General features: G+C 41.3%; 1 protein-coding gene across 1 annotated transcript in view; it reads left to right on the plus strand.

The window, feature by feature from the left end:
- The first annotated feature begins 4,962 nt into the window (after positions 1-4,962).
- Positions 4,963-14,754, plus strand: part of nkd1 (NKD inhibitor of WNT signaling pathway 1) — a 30,221-nt gene continuing 20,429 nt past the window's right edge. The window contains exons 1-3 of the mRNA XM_085352355.1: positions 4,963-5,098; positions 5,221-5,253; positions 5,483-5,622. Of these exons, the coding sequence (XP_085208481.1) occupies positions 5,074-5,098; positions 5,221-5,253; positions 5,483-5,622 (198 nt within the window). The 5' untranslated portion in view covers positions 4,963-5,073. The remainder of the gene's footprint in view (positions 5,099-5,220; positions 5,254-5,482; positions 5,623-14,754) is intronic.

Here is a 14,754-nt window from a genome sequence, read left to right on the forward strand (position 1 = left end):
TTAACATGTACACAACCCGTGGTTTTAATAGTAAATGTGTTTTTTGGGGGGGTCTTCATAATTTCAAATGCAGGGAATTTGTTATCTTTTATTTTTCTTTTCAGTGCTTATTTCCAAGCTCTTAAAGAAACTTGTTGCACAGTGTTGCAGTGTGTAGCTTCATGTGATTTAACACACTTTTACTCTACTTGCCTCAAAGACCAACTGACACCAAAGAGTCTAGAAATATTCAGAATCCAGGTTATTTCCATTACTTCCACCATGCAGAAAGGCGAACACATGCCAGGCTGTCGTTCCCCCCCTGCAGACCCTTTGCCTGACACATCGCATGCTGAGCCACTACAATGGGCTGAGTCACCACCACTGCAGGAATCAACACTGTACTTCAGTCTCGATTGTCTTCTGCCCTTTACAACATCCACGCCCTTTTGTTCCTCAAGATAAAGGCAACAGTCACATGTTTGAGCTTTAAGCGGCCAGCAGCTGCTCTTCTCTCCCTCTATATGCTTCACATCCCCCTCTTCACCACCAGGCAGCATTCCCTCCAGCGCTCTCTCCAGGCATCAGGCCCCTAACATTGTTACAAGGACATAAACACAGACAAACCCCTGAATTTAGCTGCCTCAATACCCCCCATTATGCTTGTTTCCTTGGAGAATGCCCAGTTTTATGATGGAATGAGCCAGAGCTGACCACCAAGGTAGGTGCTCCCCTAGGCAAATAAATACTTACATCAATCAGACAGGTGTCTAGAGAATTTAGCTTTGTTCTTATGAAGCATTTTTTTGCTATAATGGAAAAACAGAGCAATAATCAAGGGACTGATTTCAACTCCATTTGACAAATGCCTCAATAGAAGCGAAATATTTACTCCATTTATTCTCTGATTTGATTGTGTGTCAGGCAAAAAATAAACTGTACCCCTGATAATGGGGATTGATTGGAGGTTTGGGGGTTCACGTTCAGGAGATGGCTCTAAACCCCCCCTCCACCTCCTCCTCTCTCACAGGCATCAAAGGGAAAGCTAGGAAATAGGGCCTGCAAAGCCATCTCTCTGTTGGCCTCTTCAAAGGACAGGAAGTGTGTCAGAGGGACAGGCCTTCTTTTCCACCGAATTCAGACGAGTTGCTATAATAACACGTTCATCTGTGTCTGTGGCAGACTAGTTCAAAGGGGAGTCTGATTCCTCTTAGTACAACACGTGACGATGGAGTCATGATGCGGAAAACATTGTGCATGTGGACCAGCCTAAGGACATGTGTCTACTGTACAGCCACATCCTGAAAGATGTGTCCTTCCTTAAAAATCGGGTCTGAGGCAGGATTAGAGTTTTGATATTAACAACTCTCCTCCAGGCAGAGGTGGTTATTACCTGCTTAACTACACAAGTTATAACTTCTTAAACTCCCATGCTGGTTAGACTTCAGTGAAAGTTAAACCTGTGAATGTAGAATATGTGGCTGATATTCGTCTCCGGTATATTTAAACCATACAAAACATCTAGTCTGATCACGTCTGTATGTTTCAGTGGGAGTGGAGATTGCCACAAAAGTATCAAAACTTTTGTGAAATTTGTGACAGATGGAATCGCAGGTGGCTTTCTAAAACTGTAAATCGGCAATGCTGAGCATTTGAAAGCTTCATTACATTTTGCATTTTACAAGCAAGTTTTTTGAGGCCCTTTCTCAAAAATGTAACGCTATCAACAACTGTGCTTTTTAAATGGGAATAGTCCTCAGGTGAATACAGTGGGATAAAGATCACATAAAATATGCACAAAAATGAAAATCAGCTTGGCTTCTAATTTAAACAAATAAACAACAGTCTGTAGGCTGCCAGCATGTGTGCTTCACATACTGGCAGCTAGGGCTGGGCGATATGACCCAAAATTCATATCTCGATATTTTTTAGCTGGATGGCGATATACGATATATATCTCGATATATATTTTTAAGCCATAAAGTAAGAACAAAAAGAGAGTTCTAAGTCAAAGCTGTGTCCCAGATGTCACACAGGCACTTTTATTAACATACAGCACAGATGTACATGAAAAATTACTCAAAATTAAATTATGAGCATTCATTAAATAATAATGTTCCATAAATAAAAGAAAACAAGGTTGTTTTTGTGCTAAACAAAGAGCTCACAATTGTGCAGTCAAAATGTAAACTAAAAGACGCTGAGCGTAATAACAAAGACAGACAGATTTCACAGCTGCTCTGTTCCCAAGTTTTACTGTGTGACTGATAGCCTGGAGTTTGAAATCCGCTTCATAACCACGTCTCTTACAGGTGCCATTTATGGTCCTTATACACACACAATACGGTAATATTACGTTGATGCACAGTACATATCACTCCGCGAAGCTCTTCGGTAGCCGTAATGCGCCGACAATCTATCAAGCGGTGCAGCTCCTTAGCTTACCAAAGTCGTACTCAAACATTTTGACAGATTGCTGAGCGCCGTGTACTACATAAAATCGGTTCGCGGCCATCAAGCACAACCAGAATTCATACATAAGGCGCGCTATCAACTTTTGAGAGAATGAAAGGATTTTAGGGTTAGCGCTGTTAGCTCGTTAGCGCGGTTAGCTCGTTAGCATGTTTAGCTCGTTAGCACGTTGACGCCGTCCAGCCCCACGCATGGGGAGATGCGCAGTAACTCGTTAACGGAGATTTGCCGTGTCCGTCTTGTCGCTGCCTGCACGTGAAGCGATGGGGTAGGAGGGGGAGTTGTCTTCAGTGAAGGCGAGGCGGAGTAACGTTGTGTAGAGACAAAAGTGGACGAAAGAGAGGCAAACTTGCGGCTCCACAACTATAATTATAACGTAACATAGACTATATCGATATAAAGGATATTGTCACATCTTATATCTCGTATAAAAATATATCGATATGTTTTAAAAACTCGATATATCGCCCAGCTCTACTGGCAGCCTGTATGCTGGAGGCACACGGGTAAAGGCAATATGTAAACATAAAAACACAGTGTTGACTTCTTGACAGCAGGACCCAGTGATAGTATAGGAGTGATTAGCAGCACTGTAACAACATGGATTTGCATCCAAGGACATCAAATATTAAAATTGTCCTAAAATTGAACAAAGACTTCTGTTTTAAGATTTAAAGGGAGAGGAAAAAATTTCCATGACACAGAAACGACAAAAGAAGACTAAATTTAGACATCCAGCTCTAGGAAAACCATGCCAGCATTTTGCTGTTTGATTGAAAACGCACATGAAACATTACCTTTTATGCAATTCTCACGACCTGCGTTCAGGTGACAGTCCTCAGAAAACTTATGATTCAAATCCTCCTGTTATTTATAATATGTGTTTAAATGTGATGTGAAGTGTCAGGTGAAACATTTGTTCATAAAACCTAGCTACACCAAATAAAGGACACATGACTGATCGGATTAATTCAAATCAAAAAGGACATAATGGTTTGACTGAATTGAGAACTTAATACTTTAATTAGTTTTTTGTACAGTGTGAGTTCTTTGAGATTAAATCATACAAGAATCTGAGGAAGAAAATGTTGTACAAGTGATAGGAAAAGATTTCTTTTATCTATTTCTTGAACCAAACACTCTAAAAAAATTCCACTTCACATAATGGATCAGGTTGGATTTGATGTGTTTCAGACCAAAAGAACACTGTGATTGAGCACTAACTGTAATGCTGCTAAAATTGGTGCCAAAAAATAAATAAATAAATCTAATATTCAATTCCTGTTCAAGCTCAGTCTTTCACTGGTGATGATTAGAGTATCGACTTTGCAGTGTTTTCTCAAAAGATGATGCCCACTGTGCGTTATATTACGTTCACACTGAGCTACTGGCAGCCTGGCATGAAATGGCACAGTGGCTTCTGTCTTATATCTGAAGACATCAAAAGAATCTTAGCCCGCTTTCATCTGCTGCCTCAGTCCACTAAGACCCTTATTTTCATATTAGAGACCCCAAAAAGACAGGCGGGCACTGACCACGGAGCCCCGTATGAAATGACTTTTACCCCTGGGAAGCCCATCTGAGAGGATAATGTTGATAAAAAGTGAAAAAGTAGTCAGAGGTCAAAAGAGAATACAAAGAGAATGTGTATTTAATGATTGCACGCTTCGTCAAAGGTAATTCAATCAAAATAATGAAAAAAAAAAGAAAAGATTTTACATACTTTGCGATGTGAGACGCAGAGAAATTATTCTGCCCGAGTAAGCAACCCAAACCCCAAGCCGAGGGAAATGTTTCACAGCTTGCCAGTGAATCTATTTTATGTTTTGCTTATTTGTATTTCATTTTAATATAAAAGCAAGCAAGCAAGCAAACAAAAAACCCACAACAAACAGACGTTTCATACACGCTTGGATTTGAAATAACAGCTGAGGTCGCTGGTTTGGGATCATTTAGGATGCCACCAGACCCCAACTGGCAAAAATGAAACAGAGAAATGAATGTTTTGGCGTCACCTCGCGCGCACTTGAAAGCCAGAGCCGAACGGGAGCGTAAAGGCAGACAGAAAATGTCACGACGCTCCGGAAAACCTGAGATGTAATTTTCATAATAAAAGCATTGTAAAGCACGAACATGGGTCACTGAGGGGTTCTGTTGTATGTGTGTGTGTGTGTGTGTGTGTGTGTGTGTGTGTGTGTGTGTGTGTGTGTGTGTTTTAACCCGTGGTGCACCTGTAACCAGATTAGGTTTGGTTTCTGGCTCTACGTCTTTAAGACTCTAAGAGTGTGCCGCATTGTAAATATTTGCTATTTTCAAAGTCAGAATGACATGCCCTTCTCTCGGTCCATTTTTACTTGAGCTATCGCCAGTCGCTTGTGCTTTAATCTGAAATCGGTGTAAGGAAGTCGCACAGCCTATTGTCTATCGCGCGTGTCGTCAGTGGCGGCGCTCTGGATCAAAGGCTCGTTTGGCTCCTTGGTTTTATGGTCCTGTTCTGAGCGCAGTCTGCTCTCGGTCTCCACGGACGCTCCTCTGTCTGGATAGCGCGTCTCTATTTTTTTGTTATTCCTTCTTTGGATTATATTCATCTGATGGTTTTCAACTCCAACTCGATGCATAGAAATGGGTAAACTGCACTCGAAACATGGTAAGACGTCTTATTCCCGAGAGAAAAATCACAGCTGTAGTTGCTGGGTGTTGCGATACTTTCGAGTTACACATTGATTGTCTCTTGTCTTTCTTTTTCTTTTTCTATCTCCTTCTCAAAAGCTGCTATTTGTAAACCGCGGGAGAGTCCAGAAGGTAAGCGCACTTATTCCCCTACATGATGCACTCAAACATTTTCTGAGCATTTCGGTCAGTTTGTGAACAGCGGAGCAGTTTCCAGAGTCCGTATCAGCCTCAGTTTATTGCAGCACGAAGACCCCGAGAGTCTTTGAAGGTTAACGCGCTTGTAGTGTGAACACACTAGAGAGAGAGAGGAAGAAAACGGTTTGTACTCACTGCTAATACTGCTGCTTTTGTGTTTCAGGCGACAGTTTTGTAGTGAATGCCTGTTTGGCGAGGAAGGGAATCGATGACTGGCTCGTGAAGCAGAAATACTACTGCACGAGCTCGCGCCTCGAGCAACAGGACTGTCACCACAAGAATAACTGCGGGTTAACTGCACGGGTGAGTGTGACTGTATACGTACACTCGGATATTCACAATGAAGTTTTGCTCCACGACTTCTTTTATTTGTAAAGTTTGTCTTGTAACTCAAGTATTGCGTGTCTCCTCGTACATGTTTCACACCTTAAGCAGTTTTTAAAAAAACATTTTATTTCATATTTTTTTAATGCCACTTCTACGATAGCACGCGAAGCTACATTTAACCTCAAGTGTTGTCAGTCTTTTTTGACTCTTTGGTGGATAAACTTTTAACAGTGGCTGTTCACGGTGAGTTAAATGTCGCTCATGACGGGATAAAAGGTAATTAAAGTAAACCAATCGCAATCTTACTTTTGTTTTCCCTGTGAGCAAAATAAGACCGTTGAGCTCACAAATGCGCAGCCGTATGCACTTGATTGAGGGATTATTTTTCAGGTAACAATAGATCAAGCCTTGAAAGCAGCTCAGTGTGACAGTCCGGTGACAAGTGTGGATCGTAAGGGCTGGAGAGAGAAATGTTGGAGGTCATGCTTGTTTTGTATTTTGGCATTGCCGTAAACACGGTGCTGTTGTTGTCAAGCGGGGAAATCCTTTGGAATTGCTTCAGAGGAGCGTTAAGCCTCTTTGGTTTGCCATGCCTTCCTCAAAGGCAGCATGTTTGAGGAATTGGAGCCCATCAAGAATTTAAAAAACAACAACAACAACCCCCCCCAAAAGAAAAAAAGAAAAGAAAAGGAAAATCAGTCCCTCCACTCACAATCCAGACAGTTTGGGAAGAAATACATCAATTTATTAAATGCATCCCACAATCCAGGATATATCACACCTACTGTAATATTCTGTTGTGTTATTGCATGGCATGATTTTCCTTTTTAAAATACTCGACAGATCCTTTAGTGTTCAGTGTTCTTAAAGACTAGAATCCTATCATCAGCGACATGCAGCTCCGTGGCATCATTTTCATGCAGCAAGCTGAAACCATGTTATGCCCATGCTTTTGAACTGTAAATAACACAAGTGAGACAGAAATACACATGCAGATTATAATTCCTTAATGAACCACTAGTATGAGAAGTCATTGGCATACAACCCGAGAAAGTGTAAGGCAACAAAAAGGTCTGCTGATTCCCACCAAAGCCAAAGATAAAATCCGCTGTTGTTTTGTCTGCTGGTGCAAGAGTTCTTTGGTAGATTTGGTAAGCGGAGCTGTAGAATAAAGTGTAGGGAGCTTGGCATCTACATGAAAAATTGTTCATCCTGACATGTGCCCAGAGCTGCAGCAAACTTTATCATATGGTAACAGGATCACACTCACAGCAGGCACTGGGATGTATTTTGAAGAGGGGTTTTATGGAGGAAAAACAATCTGAATCCCATGTTTCTTTTTCAGAGCATGTAGCTGCTGCTGCTGCAAAAATCCATTCCATTTATTTAGCTGTTTATATGTTCAGCGGGGTTCATATGCTTCGGGCAATTTAAGCATTTAAAACCACATTATTATCATGCAATTACCATAAATTGTTACTGCAAAAACAAACATTCGTTACTTTTTTCCTCGACATATTCACATGCTGCTTTTCCCAGCAACAGTCATGTGTGAAGTTTTGGCTCAGGATGGATGAGGCCCCCGCCAAAAGGGTTGGATGTTTTTGAACAATTTAGAGTTCAGCTTGTATAAATAATTCAAGTCTCGGTGTCTAATAGCTTATTTTATAACTCAGAAGGAAAATGAATAAAAGAAGAAAAGTTGTTTCCACATCAATATTTATTTGAGCACTTTTCTCTTTTGTTTTGTGATTATAAAGTGGATTCTAAATTTGTAATGATTATTAAAGTTTAAAGCATTTATGTTTTTTTCCCCATTCTGTGCCAGGGCATGAAGCATAGTTTACATTTTTATAAAGACAAGACTTTGCAATCCCTCATGCTCTGTAGTGTACTGAGTTACACATTTGCCTAATAAGCAAAAGATACTCAGTTTGATCCCGGGAAGAAACACAAATCCCGCGGGAGTTGCGTCAGGAAGGGCATTTGGCGTAAAAATATGCCAAGCTACCCGCATGCGGAAACCCCTTGTGAATAAGGGAGCGGTCGAATGTCGCCTTTGAATAAACATTCACATTAACCTAATCATTAATCAGAAGCAACGTGGTTTACAAGCTGTGTCGTGATGTGAAATAGCTTTCCGTAATTTCCCTACAGTCTTATATAACTGCATAGTCATACGTTTTATGTTTGGGTTGTGTGGCATAAGCACCGTGTGTTGCTTTTCTTCCCAGTATTGTTAAGAAGAGTTACACAAACCATACCAAGTCTCAACCTTTCCAGTGGATTTACGGAATAATTCCATGAGTGGAGGTCATTCCAAACCTGTTTCATTGACTCCATAAATAATGCATTATCTTAGTGATCATGAGTCGTTGTTAAAATGAAGTAGGTTTGCCTCTATTAAAGAGAATGCTTACCATATCATTTTAACTAAATTGAAAGACTTAATGATGTGTGAGAAGAAGTTTAAGAGGCTGGCCCTGCGGTGCTTTAAGCTTAAAATACAATAAAACAAAAATGGGAGCTAATCTTTTGTGCGAAAATACAAGTCTACTCTCTTTGCTTTAAAAGTTGTCCATATTGCGTAGAATACCTGGTGAGATAGTTATTTATACCCATTATTCTTTAAGCCCCCTCTCCATGCTGAAACAGGGTCCGGCAGAATGTGGGTCGGGTGTCAACAGTGGGGAGTCCACGCTTGGAATTCTTTTGAACCATTTTTTTTTTTCAAACCATATTCCCCATCAGAACACTGCAGATTTTAAAGTGGTCATTGTTCAGTAGAGTGCCTCACATTGGCAGTTTTTCTTCATTTAATGGTTTTAGATTGAAATTGTGTTCGAGCACACACGGACACACTAAGGCTTGTACTTGAAAGCACTTGAAGACTTAATGATGATTCCACGCAGGCTCTACACCCATTCATGATTTGTGTTGTCAGATGTAAGGTTGCGGGAGCTTGGCAGACAGTGAGTGAGTGGTGTGGGCAGGTGGACCCGTTGGTCCTCAACACACGAGATCCAGGTCATGTGAGCCTTGGCACACTTTAGCCCGAGTGCACAGCATGGTGTCTGCACGTACCAATAAATCTGATATGTTATGTGCAGCCTGTAAAATTCTTTGCTGACAGAGACATTGATAGGGATTGAAGATTTTCACGACTTTTGGACTTGGAAGTTCAAGTTTCTGGTGACTACTTTCTGAGCTTACCTCATTTGGAACTGAGTGCCACTTGTCACTTGCCTTCTTCATAAGTTTTCCCTTTCAATTCTGAAATCCCCTTCCCCCTCTTTTGCTTCTCCCTTCTCCTCCTTTCTCCCTTCCTATCCTCCATCTGTTTGTTGCGCTCACCCTGTGGCCTTGTGTCAGTTGCGGCTGATGAAACGAGGCTGCATTTGAAGTGGGCCACGCTGGGGGGTGTTTTTAGTGACACTGATGGCCACTCCACCCTAAAGCCCTACCCTCTGTATAGAAAAAACCCCCTCCATGTCCAGTCTTGCCAAGCTACCACTCTCCAAAGCCTGGATTAGTTTTTTTCTTCAGCTGAACTTTCATCAGTTTGTGAGGAGCGCAGAAAAAAAGCAAAGGTACATCAGTCGACAAATGCAACTCAGAAGTGAATCACAGTGGAACTTCTGGCCCCAACTCCTCCTGTCTCACAGTTGGTTGCTAGGTCTTTGATTTGTTTTTGTTTTGTTTTTTTGAAAGTAGAAAGGTTTTTTTGGAAATAGGCCTAAAGCTTTTAAACGCATTCCCTCAGCCTCCAAGTCTGATAAAAGACATGGCAGGTTTTGCGCCCCCTTCATTTTTCGTTTTTCGCTTCTGCTGTTGTGCTTTTTCTTTCCTTGTCGTTTTCACAAAGCAAGGGCCCTTGTCTAGAAGCTGAAAGCACCTTTCAAATGCAGACTCCTCTTCCTCTTTCTCTCCTTCTTTCTGTTTTCTCCCTGTGCGTTTTCTTTTCCCACCGCTGCCCTCTTGTGCGTGCTGTGTGACGTATGCCCCTCTCCCATTGGGCTCTACCCCCTCTGTGCTCCCAAGGGACCAAGGGCCTGTTGTTGCTCTTTGAAGAGGCTGGGAGAAAAGTTTGGAGCCACACTCTAAAGAGAAGAAAAGCACTGGCCTTTGGGAGGAGGGGTACCACCTGGCCATGGAGGGGCTTGGCGATTTTCTTCTTATTTTCCCATGAGAAGATGCTGTAGAAGTCTTGGGCTGACATCAGCGTAGCTGGGGGACTGGGAGGTTCAAGGAAGTGGACGTGGCTTTAATGTCACATCAGGCATCATATGTCAAAAAGATTCCTGAAAGCTGGAAGAGTTTCTCCTGTGTGACAAAGCAGAGTGGATAACTCTCAGCTGTTGTGAATGGTGTCTTCTTTATGTCAAAGAATGTTGAGGTTTTGTGTAAGATTGAGCTCTAGTAGCATTTAGACACTTGATCAGGGTTACTTGTGTTTCTTTTTTATTAAATCTAATGAATCAATTTCCATATATTTCACCATATTATACCTACAACGGAATTTATTAAGACGTAGAAGTCTTTAACATATTCTTTGTGAAGGAACTGTCACTGTAGGTCTCAGTAGACATAAAATTATTAACATGTCATTAGCCAGAGTGAAATGCTCATGTATGTGCATATCTGTTCAAGCGTGTGCATGTAAGTGTGCAGTGTGTCTGGAGTCAGCTGTCCGGATGCACTTCACAGATCAAAGGCTTCCACGGGAATGTGCTCTGAATCTCAGGGGATTAGCAGCTGAGATTGTGCTTTGTTTTCCCAAATATATGCTCAGTACGGAGCAACGGATAGCTGTTGATCAAAGTGTCTTTCTGGCTGGAGAGTTTTGTTCCGCACTTGAGGGTGGCATTTATTTCACGACTCGAAAGAATGGATAGAGGATGTTCTCCTCTTTAGTCTCCCTGTGGATTGAAATGGCTGATAAGTAGTAAACAGTATGGATGGTGCGACTCTAATTACAGAGTTTCTTTAACTGACGTCATTATCTTTTTTGATGTGTTTCTGCATGGGACATGCTAAACTTATAAATGTTTTGCTTTTTACATTTTTGACAAGAAACATGAAGTTATAAATAAGAGTAATAAAATGTAAAACATGTAGAAGTTTCTCGGAGCCAATTGCAAAATTTTGAAAATTGAGAGGAAGAGAAAGCTGTGGTCTGATATGTTGTAGTTATTTTTCCATGTTTTTCTTGCGTAAAGCGAATGCAAAACTAGACTTTCATACTTCCGGGATAGGCGGCGTTGTGTGCATGGGTCTGGGAGAAAACTCTAGGTGACTGGGGACCCTGCGGTGGTCCTGGGGTTTCTGTGGGAGCTCAGTGCTCAATTTAATCACCCACTTAAAAGGCTCAGCTGAAGTGGGTGTTTAAGTGTTTAAACCCTGAATAATTCTCTGTTGTTTGTTTATCGGGTTCCCCTGCGGGTTGCGCTGTGGCCCATGCAGTAAGTGCTGAATAATTTGACTGAGCACTCAAACTGACTCTCATATAAGACAAGATTAACATCTGCATAAAACTGCGATCAAGCTCTCATGAGTGTGTAGTGAACATGCACAGTTGTGGACCATGAAACGCAGAAGCACTCACTGATATACATACACGCACTATCCATGTGTTTATCCTGTTATGTGAATCTATTTATCACAGCTAATAGTCTCAGTGTGATTCTCTTCCGCATCTTTGTCTTACAAACTGGACCTAGGGAAATGCCACTGATGGAGTTCACAGCTTCCTTGAACCCTGCTGGTGTATTTATCCTCCTTGTGTTTGTGCTCTTTGGTGACCAGGGCTCTAAGGCCACCTGAGGTGGAGGGAATGGAGGAAGTGGGTTTAGGTAAACAGAGGTGGGAGAGCATTGTGCCTCTTACTGACAGAGGTTCCAGGGCTCCTCAACTTTTCCTGTGGCGCCAGGGATGGAGGAGGTCTGGATTGTCTGTTAGGGGATGTTTTTAGTGGAAGGAAAGTTAAACAGAAGATCAACCCTGCTGAAAGGAAAGCTGTCCACCCCCGGTGTGTTTATTCTCCACAGGTGCCACAATCCAAGGAGGACCTCACCCTGTAGGCACTGAATGGAGAAGATCAGCCCTCTGCTCCCCAAAGAGCCATTTACCCTGTCTTTCAAACTCACAACTTCTTCGCTTAACTTTTTCATAGCAACAGAAATGTCCCACTCACATGTAAAAAAATTCTTAAATGTAGGATTTGTACGTCTTTAGGGACTGCAGTCTAATTTTCAAGCTCTTTAGACTTACAACATGGTCTGAAATGTAAATATAGGTTTGGCTGTGGGTTTATGAGAGATGATGTGCAAGTCTTATTACCATAGGCGTGTATTTAGAGTGTTAAAGTGTCCTGTTTTTTACCATCAAATATTTCCTCTTCATTTAGACAACTTTATATTTGGAACCCAATTCAAACAACATTAAATTAAATCCCCTTCTGTCTAAATTGAAACCTACATTTGTGTATATTACTCTGATCTTCTCATTGTCATTGTTCATAAAGGATGTTAATGCTTCCTGTATGCTATTTATGGCAATTACGATTCTGACACAATGCAGCTGGTCTATTAAACCATTAGGAATTTTATTTTTAATTTTATCTATGCTTTAATATGAACAATGTTAGTAAAATGTGGAAGCAGTTTGCAATTGTGTAACTACTCCACTGCAAGTTCATTATGGTGAGCAGTGACACAAGCCACTAATTCCAGTCAGCTATGAATAGAAACGTGCCTCTGGCACCAGCGCGCTTGTATATAGTAGTTGAAGTGTCTATTTCTGCTGCTATGTTTACTTGCTAAGTTGAAACACTCTCTGTAATTACAGAGATTATAAGTCCACAGTTAAAAGGTCAGATGTGAGCGATGTTTTGAGGTGGTGGCTTGTGGCTGGCAAGATGGCTGCTCCAAACATGCTGCGCGTTCATGTGTGTGTGAGTGCATGGGCATGAGTGTGCACAGGCAGAAAGGAAGAATTTGGCCACCTTGGTGTTGAGGTCAGTCCCATCTGGTCAGCATGCACATGTTAGAGGTTTTCATAACTGCCACCTACCACGCGGAGTCCCACTGTTTATTACAGTGACAAGGTTTAGTATTTGGCTTTGAATAAATGCACCAGCAACTGTCATTTGGGGGAACTTGATTACAAAGATCTGATTTTATGGCATTTAATCTACAGGTTGTTTTCTTGTGTATGGTGGCTGGAATGAGCCCAGAAGGCAGACCTAAAAGAGACCTTACAAAACTAGCTTAGTAGATGAAATATTTGGTGTGTGCCAGCTTTTAATCTGACATGTAGTATATCCAATAATGAAAAATTGCTCAAAAAGAGTCCTTTCTTAAAACATTACAAACTTACATACAAATTATGATTTTGTTCAGAAAATGTAAGATTTTAAAACATCGTGGAAACATCATCATCATGCATTTTATGCTATTTTGGAGCAAAAACTTTAAACTGTAGCCACTGGCATGTGAAGTTACTGGGGTGGATCTTCTCATTTGTCTTTGGTAAAAGGCTGAAGTGCCTGTCACTGTCTTGCTGCCCTCGAGGTAGACTTCTTGACTAAAACCCTTTTCCTCCCACACTTTGCAGTACTTGAGACTGGCGTCTGAAGCCACCCAGACGACTGAAGGACTGTCTCTCCTCAAAGAGAGCTTTGACTAATTACTAAAACCCTCTAGACACAATGTAACACATTGAGTCTTGCACTCAGACACGGAAGCAAGAGTGTTTCCAAGCATTTGTCTTAAATATATAATCCATCCTATTTTGCAGTAATGACTGACACATTTGGCAAATACCATATTCTGTTAAAATGCACAGCCTGGTTCTCCTGGAGAGCTACTAAAAGTAAACTAGCTAACCTAGAATGGTCTCTGAAATAACGTGTTAGTTACAAATGTGATGGACACAGAAACACCTTCACATTGGTGCTTTCCTCCACCGTACTTAACCTGGATCATACAGATCTTTACATCACTAGATTTGCCAGTCTTACATGATGAGAATCTCTGTCAGTTTACAACTCTTAGCTCTAGTGCAGCTCTTAAGTCAGATCAGTAAATAAAACAAAATAAAACAAAACAAGAAAAACCTCCACCAGATGATGACCTATGCCAATGCCCATATACTCAGAAGCTGCTTCAGCCTAGCAATGAAATTGTTCTTTATACAAATACTGCTGAAGTTTTGACCTCTTCTTTACACCTTGGAAGTAGTTGTGCCAATATATTTGGCAAATTACCCAACCATAGTGCATGCATGCACTCGATAACCCCAGAAGAACTGCTCTGCCCTTTTTGCCAAGAAAGGTTCAAAATGGAACAAATTTCATGAGATATCTAACCACATACGCTTTTGGAGATGAGGTGTGTCATTTTGTGTAAGACACCCTCTCTTCTCTTTTAATCTGCTCCTATTCTCTTTTCCCTATTCTTTGGAACTGGGCTTGGCTCTGAATTCAGAGGGCCATAATGTTGTGATTTGTTACTTTTGGCAGTCGGGAACCACCTGTAAATCAAGGCCAAGCGACAGGCCGTCTCCATTCTCTTCCAAACTGTAGCTTTCACTTGAGAATTGACATTCCCAAAATGCAGTTCACTGGCTGGTTGAGAACATGTTATAAGGATTAACCTCTTGCTCATATCCCATTTAACTCTCTTGACTCCCAAAGAAAAAGTTTAAATAAAAACCTTGCTTTCTGTTCACATGTAATCTTTATGTCTGTCTGTGACTGTTCTCTATGAACTCTGTTAACTAGAAGTTCAACTGTAGACATCTCAGTAAAAGAAGACGCAGAATGACTACGGTTAACATGTTGGAGTGGTAACTGCTGTAAAGCATGCGTGCTAATAGTTTTGTTTACAGCTTTGGCAAAGTATATCTAATCCTGGCAGAGCTGGCTCTGTTATTTTTTAATACTCTACAATATCTCAAGTAGGGTTTGAACAAAGTAAGAAAAGTTTCCTAGATGAAGCCCAATATTTCTCCCGTTGTAGGAAACGAAACAAACGTGATGAGTTGTCTAAATTGCTGTAGGGGCGATCATGGCGTTAGACTCTTGATCTTGACACCATGCTTCCCCCC

This window comes from Diplotaxodon limnothrissa, linkage group LG1, assembly GCF_057381915.1.
Source record: "Diplotaxodon limnothrissa isolate DT_005_m linkage group LG1, D_limnothrissa_male_GT1.1, whole genome shotgun sequence".
NCBI classification, from domain to species: Eukaryota; Metazoa; Chordata; class Actinopteri; order Cichliformes; family Cichlidae; genus Diplotaxodon; species Diplotaxodon limnothrissa.